This window comes from Ammospiza caudacuta, chromosome 2, assembly GCF_027887145.1.
Source record: "Ammospiza caudacuta isolate bAmmCau1 chromosome 2, bAmmCau1.pri, whole genome shotgun sequence".
NCBI lineage: Eukaryota > Metazoa > Chordata > Aves > Passeriformes > Passerellidae > Ammospiza > Ammospiza caudacuta.
In genome coordinates, this window is record NC_080594.1 from 112,795,891 (window position 1) to 112,815,162 (window position 19,272).

Consider the following 19,272-nt stretch of genomic DNA (forward strand, 5'->3'; position numbering starts at 1 on the left):
ACCAGTACCAACACTTAGTGTTCAGGCACTTTAACCAGTTTAAACCTTTCTCACCTCAAAGAACAGTTATAAGAGATTGTATTTTTTATTTTTCATCTAATGTAACAGTGGATCTGACAACTGGATAATATTTTACACACACAGAATACCAGATGTTTATCTGTGAACAGAAGGACTGTATGGTTTTACAATCAGTTGAGGATCTGGCTTATAAAAAAGATTATTATACTGCAGGGCTGGTTGACAACTATGATGAACTCCTCTGACCTTGTTTACTTTCTGAATGAATAAAAACCACACTGCTTGAAAATGGTAGGGCAGAATAATTTTCTGATTTATTCAGCTATGTTTCTCAGTTGTTGGGGACTTTGCTATGGGACATTCAGTGTGTGGAAAAGATCAAGTGCGAGTAATATTAAATTATTCATGCTTTACACCTTAAGTACTGGAAGGCTCATGTGTTTGGTGAAAATCACTTCTTTATTTTAAGTAATTTTTTGTAAATTTTTTATATTCATGGTGAAGAGGCCAGCAAAAATTGGTGAACTAAAGACTAAAATGCTTACAGACCTCAGGATAAGGGAGATTTGTGAGATCACATTGAGCCAGCCTCAATGTTCAAATTGCATAAGAGACAGTAAGCTATTATGAGAATGTCATAATTTTATTGTTAACACTGTGTGCAAACAAAAGTCAGGAGAATCTTCTGTTTGTGTTTTGTGGGGTGTTCTGTTTTGGAAACACCTTATTAATCAGTATTTTATCACTTGTGAGTAACACTCTCCAGAGCAATCTGTAACTCCCAGCCCACACAGCCATGGGTATCTCTGCTCCTAAATGTGGTTTTATCTCAGCCACTGACTGACTCCAGCACCCAGGCTCACAGTGCTGTTGCCCTCTACTCCACCTCCAGCTAATGAAGAGAGTCCAATGAGCATCCCAGTCACCTTCTGGAGATGCATCTCTTTCTGCACTGATCTTAGGGGGAAGCCTGTGGAAAGCAGCAGGATGGGAACATGCCCTGTTGATCACCCTCTGCTCCTCCATTGCATCCTTGCACAGGACAGCTGTGGCAGAAGCTCCAGGTGAATATGAACCCGGGCTGCACTCTTCCCTGGCTTGACTTCCAGGGGCAGCACCAACAGGTGTGGGTGTTCTTGCTGCACCAAACACCAGGGAGGATGAATTTGGTGATGAAGAAACAGGTCCATAGTAGTTGGTGCTCAAACAAAAGACATGGAGAGGTGTCATGACAAAATGAGCGCTTACAGTGATCACAAAGAATGGCTCAGCTTTTATACAGATGAGGAAGTTTTTTTTTTTAAATTTGCAGCACTTTCACACTCAGCCCAATAGGCAGAGCACCACTTCATCCATCTACCCATCTCTCCCTGACTCTTTCCAGCGTGTTCCTCAGCCCAAAATTTGTCAGGAGATCTTTATAGGGCAGCTGGGTGGCCACCCTGCTGTGCCAAGGGCATGTTGCACTGCTGGCTGCTGACTCACTTTCCATTCCTGTTTCCTATCCAGGAGAGAGGGGCAGGCAGGGGAGAGCTCTCAGCAGCTCCCTGTGAGTGATGGCACTGCCTGAACTCTCCCTTTCTGTCCCTCTGCTCCCTTTTTTTCCTCTTTGCACTGTACAGTGAGTTGGAGAAGACGGGGGTGGCATGTAATGAAACAACATTTTAATCATATAATGAACTTTACCAGGCCACAGAAGTGAGATTAACTCTTGAAGACGTGTGAGCCACAGGGTCTGGTTGCTACTTAGCCCAATCAAGTTTCTTATGGGATTTTCAGCAAGATGTCATCCAAGTCCTGCCTGCAAGTAGATTAATACAGGAAGGATGTGGAATGGTACCACTGATTCTTTAAATGAGTTGAAAGACCATACATAACATTTAGACCGTTTCTGTGCAATACAAAGGCAATTTATTTGATTTATACATATATGCAAACTACAGTAGTGGCACAGACTGCTAGCCTAATATTTAAATGTAACTAGAGATTTTGTGCAGCTTATTTCTCTTTAAAAAATGTCTCTTCCCTATCCCTGTAAATATTTTCCTGCCTGGATCTGTTCCTCCCTGCTGTCAGTACATACCCAAGATGTACTTTTTTTATTTTCTTTTTTTTTTTCTTCTCTGTTTTTCAGTGCAGCTCTATACTCACTCTGGTCCTCTTCATGCTTAGCACATTTTTCTTCTTCCATTTTCTATATTCTATTAATTTAGTTGTATGCCTTCTTGAACCCTCCTCAAGAACTTTCTCTTTGGTCTGAAACTACATAATTGCATGGTTTGTTTTGAAAAAATGTTTTCTTGTTTATAGCTTCTTTTCTCTTTTCACAGGTTCATTTTAGTATAGTCCATTGCATCCCCCAAACAATGCAGCTGGTTTATTTTCAGGGCTGTCAATTCTCATTCTGTATTCAGAGCAAATTCTCATCCTGGAAATGCTCTTTTCAGATCATGCAGTGTGTTCCTGTTATGGATATTGGGGTGAGATTCCTCAGGTTCAGCATCTTCCTGCCCAGTGCCTTCTTCCTGAGCGACCTGGACCCCCTCATGTGTTTGAAGTCTAAGCTGGCTCTGTCCTTTAATATTGTGCTCAGGGTTAATGCCCTCCATTAAGGCAAGAAAAATGTTTTACTTAACCTATATATACACTATCTTCCTTCTTAAAGGTTGTGTTGAATTGAGTGTGCTCAAGTTATAACCCACTTGGAATGGTTGCAAACACATAAATAAGCTATTTTTGAGGATTTGGGGATTTATCCTTTAAAGACTGTGAGTTTGTGAGCACACACTGAGCGCCTGAAGTGCCCTGTTTGTTCTGAAACAGCCACGAGCTGAGTTCACCCAGTGCCTCTCAGTGTCCTGGGCAGGAGCTGTGGCTCAGCTTCTGCTCTGCTCAGCGTGGCTGGAGGGCAGCATCACACCATCTGTATTCCAGAGACAGCCTGGCTATTGACATTGATTCAATTGATATTAATGTCACTGGCCAAATCAGCTCGCTTCTAGCTGGCCAGACTGGTAATTAGAGTGGATCCATATGCCACTAGCTTTTTATGTCACTGGTCTGGGGGGAATTTTCTTTTTCAGAAAGCAACGGTTGGCATAAGAAATACATCGGTGGTTTCTTTTTAAACAGCATAACAAATAATGCTGCCCAGCTAGAAAAGGGCTGCAATATATTCTCAAATTCTCCTTGCTGTGTGATCCCAAGACCTCAAATTATTACAATTTTCAAATTCATCACCATAATCATCCTTATTTTTCTAACAATTAGAAATCCCAACTAAGATCTGTCCTGATCTTCTAAAATATACTGCATCAATAACCAGGACAAAAACCAGTGTGGGAATAAGAAAGAACTGGCCCAGCATCTGCCCTAAGCCCAGTTTGAGAAGCAGAAGATCCAAGTTTGCCCAGTTTCTCATTTACTGGATTGCACTGTCTCCTGAAGGGCTAAAGCTTTGATTAGTCCCTGGCATTCCATTTTAAAATTTGACAGATTATTGATTCATTATTCAAAAGCTTGTTTTAATTGAGGGCTGTTATGACAGTTGTGGTCAAACATTTCAGAATTAATCTATAATGGTGTCAGAGTTTCAGTCTCGCTGGAAGCAAGTCCAGGCAGAGGCAGACACAAATGTCCCCAATTAGTTAACCCAGGCTTCTCCACACATACAGCAGGGTCAAATCACTGAGCAGACTGATTTTCTCCAAGAGTTGCCTACACTGATACACTGCAGCCATGGATAAGAACAGAATGAAACATTATAAAAGCAACATGAGGGTGAGAAAATTGAATGTAAAATTGGTATTACTTATTTAGCTGGGATTTTTCATGAAAATAACACAGGCAAGATTTATGGCACTACAGCAGCAATAACTACTTTGTCAAAGAACCTTCATAAGGGAGAAGGGCTCTAGACTTTCTAAATGTGTTATTTTTTGTGTGGATTTACTAGGAGTCATGTTCCAAATGTAGAGTGAAACTGCAGAGCACCCATGCAGGAGTAAAGCCTACATCAATATGACATAATTTGTAAAAACTGGGGAGGGATGCAAAGGGGAAATTTCTTCAGAGGTTCTGGTGATCAGCAGGTATTGATTGTAAAGGCTCTCATTTAATTTAGAGTGTTACTATCATGGCAAAACACTTTCAGCAGGATTTCACCTGTGTGATTGTGTAAGCACATACTACAAGAGGGAGAGGGTGGGAGGGGAAGTGTGTCTTATTTACTGTAGCTTTTGTTTTGCCTCCAAGCTTTCTGGTTCTGACCAACAGAGTCACCTCATCTTTGCTGGAAGCTGAGGGGGTGTGTTTGCTTATAAGCAGTACAGTCACAGACACAGTGATCTGGCTTTAGATGAAGAGGTTTGAATTACAGCAGCAGTGCACCAGTGGCAGCATAAAGCCTAGCACAGGATACAAAACAGGCTTCACTGGCACACACACGGCTTGATTCTGCCCTGCTATGACTCTTTCCATTAGCTAAACATCTTCATTAAAATCAGTTCAGCTATGTCCACTCTACACAGTAGTCACTGCAGATGTGGTTTGCAATTTGCACTGCATATCAGGGATCATTATACAGACATGTCCAGTACTCCATATTTTATCTGTAACAGCCAGCAGCTTGGGAAAACAGAGGAGAGCACTTAGTATGCACTGGGCTTCTTTTAATGCAGAGCAGCAGCTGGCAGTAAGGTGAAGTTGTTTAACATAGCAGTGTATTTGTGACTCTAGTCAATGCTTTGAGTATTAAGGCTGAGATGTCTATTTTTAAACAGTGAGATGAAAAGAACTCAGGACTGTCTCACTTGCTTCTGGCTGTGGGTTCTGGTCTCAGCTATCACTAAGCTCTAAATGGAAACAACACCTTAAATAAATGCTTCAGTTTGGCCTTCTCCTAGCAGCACTATTGCTAGGAGATGTGGAAGGACTTTGAAAGATCCTTGGAGACCTGCAGAATGGTTATACTGAAATAACTTCCATGTCCACACAGTCCTGATTTGTTCTCCTGTAAATGCCCTTGCATCCAACCTCTGCAAATGAGCCTGCTGTTAACAAACTTATCTGAAAAGCAATATTTTTGCAATAGCATAGTTTTAGCCCTTAAACCTGAACAGTCTAGGACTCTATCCAGTCTAGGTATTTACAGCACTTTAATGTCATTCAATTTTCAAGTACTACCATTTTTGACTCAAAATTGTGGTCACTGAAAGAAATGCTAATAACTTTGTTCCAGAACAACCTCACAAACTATTTGTTTAGGAGAAGCTGCTTCCAGGAGAGGAGGGGGTGGTCCCAGCCCTTTTCCTGTTTGGTCTTTTGGCATCTTTTCTGCAACTGCCTGCAAGGTTGCCACTTAGTACAATGTGGATGCTTATCCTCTCTGACAAGCATTGAATCATGTCACACAAAGTGTTGAAACACTGTCTGGCTTCCAGCTACTACAATGCAATTGTAGCATGGCCCAGATTTGAACTAAGAATAAAAGGCTCTCCAGAATTTGTTTCAAGTCATGAGGTAGAGTTTTACAGGGCAGGCTTATAGGAGAATTTGGTTATGTTTTTGTAAAAATTTTGGTAGCAGCTTAAGTGCCTATAAACATGGATATTTAAAACAAGGCCCATTAAGGAGCCTCAAATTGTCCTGCTCTGGATGTAACTCCTGGTACTCTTGTTCCTCCTTAGGCCTTATCTGCTTGGGGTGGAGGGACAGAGTAACTGCACGTGGCCAGGCTCTAAGTGCCGCCAGGCAAAGCCACAGTTAACTCTGTAATGCTGTTTCAAGTTTGGGTAATCCACATTTTTTTAAAAAAATCCCTGCACTCTTTGGCTGAAGAGTGGAGAACAAATGCTGCGGGCCAAGAGTGGCACAGCTGCTTTCAGAGTGCTGCTCTTTGCTGTCCTGTGCAGCTGGGGGTGGAGATGCACCCCCAGGACCTGGCACTGCCATGGCCATAGGGAACAGTGTGCAGAGGCAACCAAGCCAGAGCAAACCTCAATTGGGATATTTTCACAATCTGGGGGAAAGCTGGAAGGAGTTCCACTCCAGGCGTTTAGACTATCTCTACAGTAATAATTTCCAACACTCACTGATGTTTATGAGGCCCAAAGAACAGCTGTTCATCAGCGATGCTAAAATCACTTTGTGTCGGCTGCTGAATCTCTCAGCCTGAGCCTCACCACGTGGCACATATGCCAGTGTTTCCTTCTCATATGTGCCAATGTGTCATCCTCACATGTGTCAATGTGTCCTTCTCACATGTGTCAATGTGTCCTTCTCACATGTGCCAATGTGTCCTGCGGTGGTGTTCACAGGGGTCCAAGGAAGAGGGAAGAGACAAGGATTTGACTCCATGTTTCAGAAGGCTGGTTTATTATTTTATGATATATATTACATTAAAATTATACTAAAAGAATAGAAGAAAGGATTTCATCAGAAGGCCAGATAAGAATAGAAAAAGAAAGAATGATAACAAAAGCTTGTGTCTTGGACAGAGATTCTGAGCCAGCTGACTGTGATTGGCCATTAATCAGAAACAATTATTGGAGACCAATCACAGATCTACTTGTTGCATTCCACAGCAGCACATAATCATTGTTTACATTTTGTTTTTGAGGCTTCTCAGCTTCTCAGGAGAAAAATCCTAAGGAAAGGATTTTTCATAAAATGTGTCTGTGACAATGTCCTTCTCCAGGGGAAGCAGCAGCACTTGGCCCTTCTTGTACGACAGGGGGGCTTCCCTTCCATGACCATCCTGCAGGAGCAGCAATTCCAGGTGTGCTCCATGCAGGCAGCACTTGAAGGCAGCCAGCTGCCTTTGCACAGACCCTTCTGATCATTCCCTCCTGTCCATCAGCCTGCCAGCTCCTCTGGAATGTAACCCCAGGGTTTGTGGTTGCTTTGGCAGGAGCACTATGGAGGGCTGCAGGGGCTCACCATGGCCTGGATCGGGGACGGCAACAACGTCCTGCACTCCTTCATGGTGAGCGCTGCAAAGCTGGGAATGCACCTGAGGATTGCCACTCCCAGGGTAAGGAAAAGCAAACCTGAGCAGAAAGGAAGGCAAACTGCACCAGGCTTGTCTCAAACACTCAGGCATGGCTCAGGGGCCCAGCTGGGGGTGCCTGCATCTATCCCGAGTGCCTGTTTTCAGAACCAAGGTACAAAATCCCGTTATTTGGATGCAAAGCAGGAGTGATTCCACTGAGCCCAACATCAAAAATGGGAATACATGACAGGAGTATAAACCATGGAGGATCACAGTTCCATCTGATAAAGCCTTACAAAGCCATCCAATGCACTTTCCCTGTCCAAAAAAAAAAAAAAATTAGGCCTGTTTCAGATAGGTGGAAGTGTTGCGTCTCATTTCATGTAAATTGGTGGTGCAGCATTTTAGAATGTGCAGCATTTTATATTGCATTGTAATACAATATAAAATATTTTTAAATCAGTTTAGAACAAAAAAATTAAATGTTGTATATGCATTTAATTCTGTAATTGTCAAAATACATTTTTCTTATATTTTTAGAACAATTTTCACCACTTTATCTCCAAAATAAACTTTCAACAAAATCAACAGTTTCCTCAAGTTTTACAGTTTTGAAGGTATTCTTCTTCCATGGCCAATGGTTCACAATGGTTCAATAAGTATTTTTCTAACTGTTCTTATTGATAAGTGAAGATCTAACACATGTATAATGATGTCTTACCCATCATCTCTTTTGTCAGGGCTTTGAACCAGACCTCAGGATAACTAAAATAAGTGAACAGAACTCCAAAGAGGTAGGAGCCTAAGAAACAGCCCAGTAGAATAGTTTGAATAGAGTTTATTATCATTATAAATGAAGTTCCTTGTCTTAAAGATTTTCCTAATTTTATTCACTCTAGTATGGTACCAAGTTGCTTCTCACAACAGACCCTTTGGAAGCTACAGACAGTGCCAATGTCTTAGTCACAGACACTTGGATAAGCATGGGACAAGAGGAGGAGAAGAAAGAAAGACTAAAGGCTTTTCAAGGTTATCAGATTACAATGCAGGTAAAAACTGAGATTTTGGGGTTTATTTATGTTTTCACAGTTTCCATATCACCATAGGACACAAAACAACATGACACACACACCGCTGTTCTCAATGTGAAAAAGGGGAAGTTTATTTTCTAACTCCAACATTTATAGATTTTTAAAAGTGACAGTGGGTTGGAGGGTGAAAGTGCCACCTCTCCAATGACACTGGACAAACCAACAGTCCATCAAATTTCTCTTCCATAAAGGAACGTAAAACAATAAGTTATTTACATAAAGTGTGTGAGAAAGTTCGTTACAAGAATGTAAATATCAGAAGGTTTAGAATATCTTAAAAAATCAGAGCAACACTTTGCATTTATAAGAATCAACATCAACCAAGCAGGAGTTTGGGGGTCTTGAGTGGGGCCATGGAAGAGCCACATGCAAACCTCCCTCCAGCTGAGAAAACCTCACAAAGATAACAAAGTTTTAATTATATCATACACTCCACATGGCTTGGCCTCTTTCAGAGCTTCCCAACGGGATCCAGCTCCAGAACATGTGCAGCAGAGAGGGTTTCACTCTACTTCTAAACTCAGAGAAATTGGAGTGACTTTTTGACTTTTGTGAAGTCAGCATTGAACTCTTACAGACTTGCATGGAGATATTCCCATCTTATTCACAGATGAGGAATTCTTTTGAAGTCTGTGGAATTCTTCTGAGTTCATCATCCAAGTAACCAGAGTGGGAGTTAATATAAAATTTGTTAACTTTTTTACTAGTTAAGGATTTTGCTAATGTCCTCACATATGTCTGCATTTTATATGTTTTTTAATCTACAGACTGCAAAATCTGCTGCTTCCAACTGGACTTTTTTACACTGTTTACCCAGAAAGTCTGAAGAAGTTGATGATGAAGTATTTTATTCTCCACAGTCATTAGTTTTCCAGGAGGCTGAAAACAGAAAATGGACAATTATGGTAAGAATAAAAAGAAATAAAGATAACATTATTTGGAGAATCGGGTCAATTCTGTTCTACCTTCAATTCAACCTGGTTCCACAATAAATAGTGAATGTTAAAACATACGTTTCAAATTTACCCCAGAGCACATCACAATTTTGACTATGGAAAACATTTGTAACACAAATATTTCTGGGCACAAATGTGATCTATTTTGGTGATATTCTGCTGTTGCTTGACCCAGGTTTTATCACTAATTGAAATCTACAATATAAACTGTTGGGATTTTTGGTAATTAACTCACTGGATTTACTCTAATGATTAACTCAACCTCTCAATTAAAACATGTTAAATGCTGAGGTCCCAGGGTCTGGTTTAGAAACTGCAGTTTCCCAAACACTTAAAGCCAGTTATTTTCTCTCAGGAAAAGCTGCTGCTGACACCAATGGGAACTTTCCCTGAGAAAATGCTGGAAGAGCAAAGATTTGAATAATCCTGAAAAGTTATGGTGTGGGTGACGCTGTGTGATCATGGGAGCCATGAGGGACACTTGGCATTTAACATAAACCACAACTCCCCTCTCAGCATTCCTGGAATTTCAGAAAATTATTGCCAGATCTCAGTAGCCTATTATTTTTTTTTTTGGCTTTCGATCTACCAAGCTGACAAAAGCTAGAGAAAACTTTCAGAGGTAAAAAGAAAAACAGAGATGGCATTGTCAGAGTTCTGAGATGAAGTCTAGGTGTGCTCCAAATGAATAAATAAGGGGTTTAGTGTTGTGTTTGCTAAAACCTCAGACATTGGACACAGTCAAAATTACTAACAAATTTGTGTTAAAATCATAGTTTTGTCCTTAAAATTCAACAAAGTGCTTGGATTTTTTGTTTTAATTTTGCAATGTTTCTAACTGCCCTAAATATTATTTTTTAAAAGAAAGAAGCCCTTTACTTTGGGTTCCAGATGCACATTTTGGGGGGGCTGGGGGGATGAAAGGAAAATGTCATCTTTGTATTTTATCAACCTATAAAAATAATGAATGTGTGGGTCGTGTTTATATAGTATTTTCTACCACTTGTAGCACAGAGAGCAAACTGAAGAATAGATTATTTGCTCAGCTGGAGATGCAAGCAGGGCTGAGATGCAGCCACGAATGGGCAGCACTGAGGGGCTGCACAGCTGTAACTCAGACACCTCTGTGTGCCTGGCTGGCCCTGGCTATCAGTTTCTCTGGGTCTGGATTGAAGGCACTTGAGAGAATTGTTCATGTTTGGACTCAGGTGTTTATTATTTCTTATCAGTAAAACAGTCTCACTACTGTGAGTTTGGCAGCTTTTCATTAGAAGGCACAAAATGGCAACAATCTCTTGTTACAAGGTCTTTTAAAGCTAAACTATCCAATAAAGAGCTGACACCTGGATTATTTTCCATTTTAACCCAATAACTGATCCCAAAGAGCTGCAATGCTTTTCTGCCCAGTTACAAAATGCCACCCAAACCCATGGAGAAGGAGGAAGAAGGTAAAGAACAATCTGCCTCCACCCAAAGCCTCCATCTTGCTTCCATCCACAACATACTAAAAATCCCAAAACCTCAATTTCTCACCAAGTGGTACACCTACACTACTCTCTATAATCTATTTCACACTTTTGTGGATTCCAGTCTATCTTGAAGTCTGGGAAACTTTCTCCATGAATGAGGGTCAGAGTCACTGCTCCCCTGGGGGTCAGGGCACCCCAGAGCAGACAGAGAAATATTCCCAGTGCCCTGGGTTTCCACACCTGGCAGTGATGAGGGGAAAGGAAGAACAAGACCACAGCCCCTGGAGAACCCTCACAAACCCAGTGCTGGGCCAGAATAACAATGTGCAGTCGGACCTTGTTGTGAAATCACAGCACCAGGTAAAGAACCAGGTAAAGCCTTATCAAGGCCAGGCAAGTGTGGGATTTGTTGTGAGCACAGGCATGGAAGGGGCAGCAGAGCTGCTACAACACCACATTTCATTTACCTGACTAAATCACTGCCATTTCACAGCTGTGCCAAAGGCTGGCCAGGCAGGGCAGCAGGGCTGGATGGCACACTCTTAACCTCAGTGAGGATTTTCCATGTTTCATTACAGAAAGTACAGTTAAACTGGGATAAATTTCAGAGCCCATCTTCTGGTGTGGCTCTCACTGATGCTAATGGAAAGTGCTGGAATCCACAAGCCAGCCCATGTGATGTCTGGGTACCCACAGCATCTCCTAGAAGTAGCAGAGAATACATCACAACATGCCAAAAAGGCTTCAGCATTTGATCTAAATGCTTGTGTGAATTGCTCCTAAGCTGTCCATTAATATATTTTGTCCACACTGAGAAAATCTATCAGCTGCAATACACTGATTTTCAGCTCTTGCCTGATTCATCATAAGAAATTCTAGCAAATAAATCTGAGTGTACCATTTTTGTCAGGATAATAACTTTCAACACAAGGCTTCAGAGCTGGAAAATATTTCCCCCTTATTTATTTTTATGGAGTATCTGTTTCCAATGTGATTGGATTTTTTTCTTCTCTTCCTCCTCTAGGCTGTCATGGTTTCCCTGCTGACAGATTACTCACCACAGCTACAAAAACCCACATTTTGATGCTTGGATTCCTGCCAGGAGAAAAATATTCCTCATCAGCAGAATATTCTGGTCTGCAAACACATAGATCTTCTTCATAAAGGACAAAGGCAATGAGTGATTTTTTTTTTTAATAAAACCATATATTTAGCTGTATAATATTGCATTACAGTTCTGAAAATGTTCAAGACAATAAACACCATTGCAGAAGCTGCTTTTCATCTGGATGCTCCCAGCTGGCCCTCCTTTTAGGGGATCAGCATCATGGAACACATTCCAAGGTTGTACCTTAATGGTTGGGTCTACCCCATGCACAGGCATGGTATAATCTAGGTGTAGGTGTGGTGGCCTTGCACTGTGTGATATTGATTTTTATAAAGATTTTTAGCTTTTTTCATATATTTGTCGCTTTGTAGATTTTTAATATATAGTTGTATAGTTTATAGTGCTTTTCCTCCCCTCTCTCACATTTTAGAACAATAAGCTAACCCTTTCTAACACATTCTTGAAATTCTGTTTAGTCTTATTCTCAAGAAGGGAATTTCTAACAAGGACATCTTGTTTTCCACCAGAATTTGAGAGACATAACAACATATAGGACAAAAAAAACCCCTGGACCAGCTCCAGAGGGGCAGAGCCAAGGGTGGGTTACTGGGGCAACTGATCTCTGATTGGATGTACTGGCCAGATGTACCAATAAATTAACTTTATAAAAATTATACAAATCCTGTATCACATGTGTGCAGAGCCATTTTTGTGCACCTGAAAACTTTCATTAAAGAATTGCTTTTTATCTTACCACTCTTATGTTGTTTGGAAAGTTTTGTCTTTTGATTCCAGGCAGCAATACAACAGACATAAAATTAAATTGCTGATCTTGGGAAGTGTGTGTGGAGCAGCAGTGCTGCAGTTTGCCTTGGCTGTCTGCATTTCCTGGGCACCCTGGCTCCTGTTTCTGTTCTCCAGCCAACCTCCAAATCCCACTCCTGTGTGACACCAAAAATACAGAGAATTTGTGAGCATTATCCTCCTCCATTATATTCCTGTGGGCTGGTGCAGGGGGATACTGCTGTGGAATTGGAATAGAGCTGGATGCAGCAAAGAGAGACAGCCAGAAGGAACTGGTTCATTCTGTGCCCATCTCCCCTAGACCTTCATTCCCCAAACAGAATTTTGGCTAAAGAATTGAATATTATATTTTTTTTTTTCCTAAGCAAACTCAAAGGGCACTACATACAGCTTGTTTGCAGAAATTGCTGCATTTTGCCTTGCACTGTAACACACCATACATTTTGGCTACTCCTTCTCTGTAGCAAACAAATTCATGACATTTGTAGTTTTTGTGATATCTAGGTATGTTCATGTAATATTTCAGGTAAAGCTTTGAGTTCACTATTAACAAACACCTTCTTTGTTGTTTCTAAATAGTTTCACTTTTTTTCCCCCCCACCGTAATACTGGGACAATGTCTGTGATATTTTAAAAAATTCTGCAAATGGGTTTGCATTTTCTGACCAGCTGCAAAACATTATTCAGTTCCTTTCCAAATTGGAGTTCACTGCAGGGCCACAAATCACTGAAATGAAAAAAAAGATACTTTTTTTCCTATCTATTTACAATTGATTTCTTGTTCTTGCAGGCATTTGTGTGTCTTGTTAAGATTAACATTTTCCTTTACAACATTATAAGTGTTTCAATAATTCAATGAACATTTACACTTCAGCAGAGATATAGCTGCATCAATGATGTAGGAATAGGGTATGTGCTAGAAATCAATGTTTAACTTCCCAGTTCAGCATGTGGAGGAAAATGCATGGAATACAGTATATTTCTGTATATGGTTGCAGTAAGTCCTGTTTTTTGAATTAGGTTCCAGTTCAGCAAGATATGTAGAAATAGGATTGATCCTCTTGGACCTGGTGAGCTGCTCATGTGCTCAAATTTGAAGATGTCCCCATTGACCTGATTTTAGTGCTGTCTGAGAGTAAGACAGCTCACTTTGCTGGTCCTTTCATAAAAGCCACATCAGTACCAGGTTTATGGTGTTGTTCAATGTACTCTCAGTGAAGTCACACACATTTATAACACCAAAGCTGCACAGTTAAATGTTTCAGGGTGAGCAGTTTAACAATCCTGCTCCTCTTTTGATTCTCAGTGCTCTGATTAGAGCCAGCATGCATCTTGGTTAGTGCTGACTCTTTTTGTACTCAGGAGTCTGAGCAGGATGCCAGGCAGCTGAATCCCTTCGACATTTTTATAACACATGCACAGAGCTGCTGGCATGGTGTCTGAGTTAGAGGGTCCAGCATTTCCAGGAGGGTGATTTCACTTCATTCTATTCCTCTGTGAACACACAAGGATGACAGCCCCTGCTCTATCTTGCACAAACTACTCACACCATGAGCTGTTCTGGTGCTTTATAGAAACACTGGGTGGACTTCACATATCCTGAGCACTGGATTCCACTGTGTGGAATCACTGAACCTGCTACACCCTGCTGCACGTGCAATACCCAGCCTGTGTGCTGGGAGCCAAAACCATCCCAGCAGGCAGATTTATGGAACATGTGTAGACTGTCTGCAGAGTGCTCACAGAGCAGATCTGACACTTCCTAGAGGCATTGGATTGGTACCAAATAGACTTTCTGCCCCACAGACCCTGAAATGTGGTGCCCTGAAGGGTTTCTGTTATGCCTGTAGGGACTTTCACTGCCTTGACATACAACAGAAAAGCACTGCAAGGATTAATCCACTTGGGCAGGTTTAAGCATCCTGGAATTGCTGAGTGGTAGCTGTGGTAGTGTGCAAGACAGCATTATGATGCCACCCAGACTCCTCATTAATTCATTACTTGAATTTACTAGTGATGACTGCAAATGCGGTGAATAAGGAAAGCAGCAATAATGCAGGGAGATTTTCTACAGGGGAAAACAGTTTATCAGCATTCAAAGGGCTTAAACCAAATGCATAACAGGTAGCATAACTAATAGCTTACAGTGTTTTTCATTTTTCATTACATTTATTCTGGTTTAATCTGTGGGAGTGCTGTTTTCATTGCTGAGTGTACTTGAAGGATAGGGTGTTGTTTTTCTCTGTGTTTTTACAGGGATGTTCCTGCCTGACTCCTGATAGCCTAGACCTTCCTTCCACAAAAGTCCTGCTCTTCTGTGTGACCCAGAGAGCAGAGAGCAGCCCTGGGTCAGTTCAGGTCTATCAAGATTTACCCACATTTGACTCATTCAATAATGCCCTGGTCCAGTATCTCACCCCACACATCTGCATGGCTGTGCTCTGGTGACCCTGCACTTGTGGGGGCAGCTCCCAGCCTAACCCATCTTCACAGAGGCACAAGGGATGGACTGATGCCTCCTGTCCTGTTCCTCTTCCCTGCAGGGCTGGCTGTGTGCTCCTGCTTGAGCAGGCACACCCAGACCTCACACACAGGCAGCACTGAGGCTGTGCTGTGCCCCAACAGGGAATATTCACGCTAACTTTGGTGCTCAAAGTCCAGGTGCAGATCCAAGGTTAGTACTGAATCTGGCTCTGATCCCAGCTGAGGCCATGGGGACCACAGGGGCCCAGAGGTACTCTGATGTCATTTTAGATAGCTGGGAGTCTTGGAAACATCTGCACAGATCCAGCAGATGGGACACAGGAGCAATGGGGCACTGAGGGCAGAAACTGGTGGCCAGCAAGGACATCCTACAGCACCTCAGATGGCCCCAAATCCAGTGATTTGGCAACCACTCCTCACTATGGCCTGTAGAGGATTACTCCTATTCTATGCCTAGAAAGAAAAGTACAGGATTGCTTTTTAGCAGTTCCCAGACCCTGTACATTCTTGTTCTGCAGCACATTAACATCAGTGGGGGAATTCTTTGGTTATCTGTGATCTTCCAAAAGTGAGCTAACATTAACTAGAGATTTAGCAGGCAAAGAGGGGCAGAAATCTTCTTTATCATTTTCTCAAGGAGGAAGAACAGCTTTTTTTCCTGTGTACTACAAGGGAGAGAGCACAGTAACCACAGCAGGTAAGAGGCCTGCAGAAAGAATTTGCAAATGATTCCTGTAACTTAGGGAGGGCTGAATGGGGAGCCTGGACAACCAGGAGAGAACAAAGTAAAAATTTTCAAACATAATTAAATATTTTATTTGAGCCAGCCTACATCAGGAATAACACCATGTACAGCAGATTTACTCATTGTCTGGTAGCGGAAGCAGCCGCCTGTGAAAGCCTGAGCTGCTAAAAGGGAAATACAGGAATAACTAAATAGCAAGGAAGCACCAAGGCTTGGTTGCCTGAATCCTCTAGAACTCCTGAATTAATGTTTGCCTCTCATAAAACAGGGCTGTAAGTAATCCATAATTATCTTGCTCCATTTCAAATTTTGTGGAAGAAGGAACAAGAGCTGCATGAAGGTCTGAGCAGTGCACTGAACTGATTGTTCAGTCTGGGGAAAGATTTTATGGCTGAGCTGAGATATATTGAGCTTAGTTTTGTTTTCCAGGAATGTACAATACTGGTGGAAAGTCTGAAAAACAGATTTCACAAAAAGGGAAAGTTTCTTTTTTCTTCTGTGTCTCCCATTTCTCAGCTAATCACTTGGTTAATTGAGAAAATAAACGGTGCTTTTTTGATTATTTTTCCATGGCTGTTTAGTCAGCTGCCTTTAAAATGCAGAGCCCAGAATTTTTGGGTCTTGCCCAAGGTTATGTGTACAGAGACACTTCATAAGCCACAATCAACATTTCATTAAGCCCAGCATTTGTTCTCGTGGCTAATGGGATACAGCTATTTGCAAGGTTATTTGATTCTTACACAATCTTGTTACCAGCTTTTTGAAGAAATCCCAAACCTTTGTGGCCTCTGTAAAGGCTGATGATCTTTTCCATGTGTATGTGTGTAGAGGATTTTTCTCTAGGGGCAGGAAATCTGAGGTGCCTCCATTCAGACAACAGATCCTTCACAACCACAGTCAAAGCATTGCCTGCCCTTGCCAAATCCCTTGGAAAGTTCCTTGTGGTCTGCATTATAGGCCAGAGGATTAATGAATGCTGTTGCTCTTTAATGGGCCTATTTTCAGGGGATTGGCACTCATGCAAAGTAGGCTCCAATACAAGCATAATGTATCCAGAGAGGGACAAGCACCAAGATCCTCAATCTTTGCTGCTCAAAGTTTACTTATTTGAGCCAAAACTCAATTCCAACTGTAAGGAACAGAAATGATAGCTGGAGAAGTGTACTGAAGAGTTGGCAGGGCAAATGTGGGTCATGCTTAGCGATTTAAGTGCAAAATAATATTAATTGAAGGGAGAAAGATAAACTACCCACACAGGTTATAGAATCATGGAGTCACAGAATGGTTTGGCTTGGAAAAGACCTTAAAGATCCTCTTGTTCCAACCATCCTGCCTCAGGCAGGGACACCTTTCACTAGGCCAGGCTGTTCAAGGCCTGATCAACATGGCTTTGATCTCTCCCAGGGATGGGGCACCCACAAGTTCCCTGGACAACCTTTTCCAGTGCCCCACCACCCCTGAAGTCGTGAGACATCACAACTCCATCTCAGAGTCAGCACGTTCAGTGCACCTCACTGACTTCTGTCTGTCCAGCAGCCTCACCTGGTATGCTCATCCACTATCTGTCTGCAGGGGAGGTGAATGTTCTTTTGGACTCCTGGAGGAAGAGCACTCCGTGGCTCCCTGGCTGCTCAGGGTGTGTGGGGTGGCTGTGTCCCAGCCCTGAGAGGTGGGAATCCCCCATATCCCTGGTTTGGCCCATGGGATCCACAGCTCCTCTGCAGCCCCAGTGTGGGACATGTTTCAGAAGGTAAAGATGAGACTCACCTCAGTAATGCCAAGTCAGTGGTGTTAAAACATCTCTTTTGGGTGACAAACGAAACTCTGTTTGTGGCCCAAAATGGAGGCCAACTTTCCCATCCTGTTCCCAATTCTGGGCCCAGGTGAACTTGGCCTGAGTGTTGCTGGGCCAAAGGTTTGTGTTTGACACACTGCCAGCCACTGCTGCCTGGGTTCTGTGCCACACACAACGCTCATGGCTTGTTGCTCTTGTTTGGGTAACAAAGAAAGTTAAACTTGAGCCGCTGGAATAAGAAACATTGCAGTGCACACACAGAAATGAGACCCAGCACAGGCAACTGCACAGAGTCCTTGGCTTAGGATAGAAATGAGGGTGTCAGAGTGCCCTCCTGCCATGTCCCTGCTGGCAGGGCAGCCTGCTGTGCTCCCTGGTGGTATAATAATGGGATCTGCACTGCTCTGGTCTCCTGGGAGGCTCTCCCGCATGTCTGGGGTGTGCTCTCCCCATAGATGACAGACAATGGGGAAAACCCACAGCAGAGCCCTTGGGTTTTCTACAAGGCACTGTGCCACCCATGGGTGATCACATCCCATGATCTGCCCTTTTGTGCTGCCCCAGGAGCCCCTGCCCTGTGCCATGGGGCTGAACCACCACCCCAGGGCAGCCTCAGCGGGGCAGGTTTGTCCCTGCCCTGCAAACCCCAAGAATGGAGCCCCACAGATGGTGCACTGCTCTTCTCCTGAGGCAGACTGAAATGTTTGTAATTGATATCACTTGGAATACATCTGCTGACTTTGGGAATTGAACTGAATTGAAAAGAAATGTCTGCCAGCAGCACAGGATCCCTGCATGATTCACCAGCAGGGTTATGGGACCCACTGCACAGCTCAGATTCCTGATTTCAGTCCCAGAGCAGTTTGGGGGATTCCTGAGCACAGGGTGCTGGAGGAGCAATGGCACAAGTATCTCTCCAGGGAATTTCCTTGTGGCAGAGCAGCCCTGGGGCTCCTCTGGGGCACTGTCAGTGTGACAGGACACAGCCACCTCTGAAGGAAGAGTCAGGGTGTCTAAAACACTTCAAACTCAGACTGACTTCAAGCAATAAAATGTCTTTATCCCGATCCAACAATTACAGAACACACCTCATGTGGTGATCTATGCATATGCCTTACAGGCATATAATCCTATAATGGAGAGCTATTGATAATATGGTCTACAGAGAATGAAGAGAAAGCTTTCAGATCCCCCTGTCTTAATCCTCTGTGCTGTGACACAGCTGAGTCTTTCTTAAGTCCATTTGTAACCCTGAATTTCCTGTGTTTTGTGTAATTTCAATGCCCCATGTTTTTCTTTAAATTTCTCACACATTCTTCCAATGGGAGGAACTTTTAAAAGTGTTGCCAAATAATTTGATTTTGAGAAGCACTGTGGAGGAGATAGGGGAAGATGTATATAATTTGTCTCCTACCAGCTTTCTGAATGTCTCTCTCTCAGGAAAGGTAACAATTCCATGCAGAAATAATTCCATTAGACATGAAATATCAGAGCCGTGAATCACTGGGCATTACAGAGCATCTTCCCAGCAGGAGACAATCTGAAAACTGCACCAGAGAGAGAAGTTTAATTCCTATTGTAACACTAGGGAGGACAGTGCAATCAAAAACATCAATAGGAAGTTGCAGTACAGCAGAACTATCTATTTTACTGGTTGTATTCTTGGGAAAAGGAAACCAGGGGATTATAGTTATTCTCCCAGCCACACTGTTGATTTGCTCAGGGTAGTAACTAGAATTCACAAAACTGCAATTAAGGACTCAGGAAAGCATGTTAAATAAATTCCTCTGAAAGACTATTGTAGTGAC

General features: G+C 42.5%; 1 protein-coding gene across 1 annotated transcript in view; it reads left to right on the plus strand.

The window, feature by feature from the left end:
* The window catches only part of OTC (ornithine transcarbamylase), a 31,294-nt gene extending 19,353 nt beyond the window's left edge, over positions 1-11,941 (plus strand). Inside the window, exons 6-10 of the mRNA XM_058800340.1 lie at positions 6,932-7,054; positions 7,753-7,806; positions 7,912-8,061; positions 8,871-9,008; positions 11,553-11,941. Of these exons, the coding sequence (XP_058656323.1) occupies positions 6,932-7,054; positions 7,753-7,806; positions 7,912-8,061; positions 8,871-9,008; positions 11,553-11,612 (525 nt within the window). The 3' untranslated portion in view covers positions 11,613-11,941. The remainder of the gene's footprint in view (positions 1-6,931; positions 7,055-7,752; positions 7,807-7,911; positions 8,062-8,870; positions 9,009-11,552) is intronic.
* Positions 11,942-19,272: the final 7,331 nt, after the last annotated feature.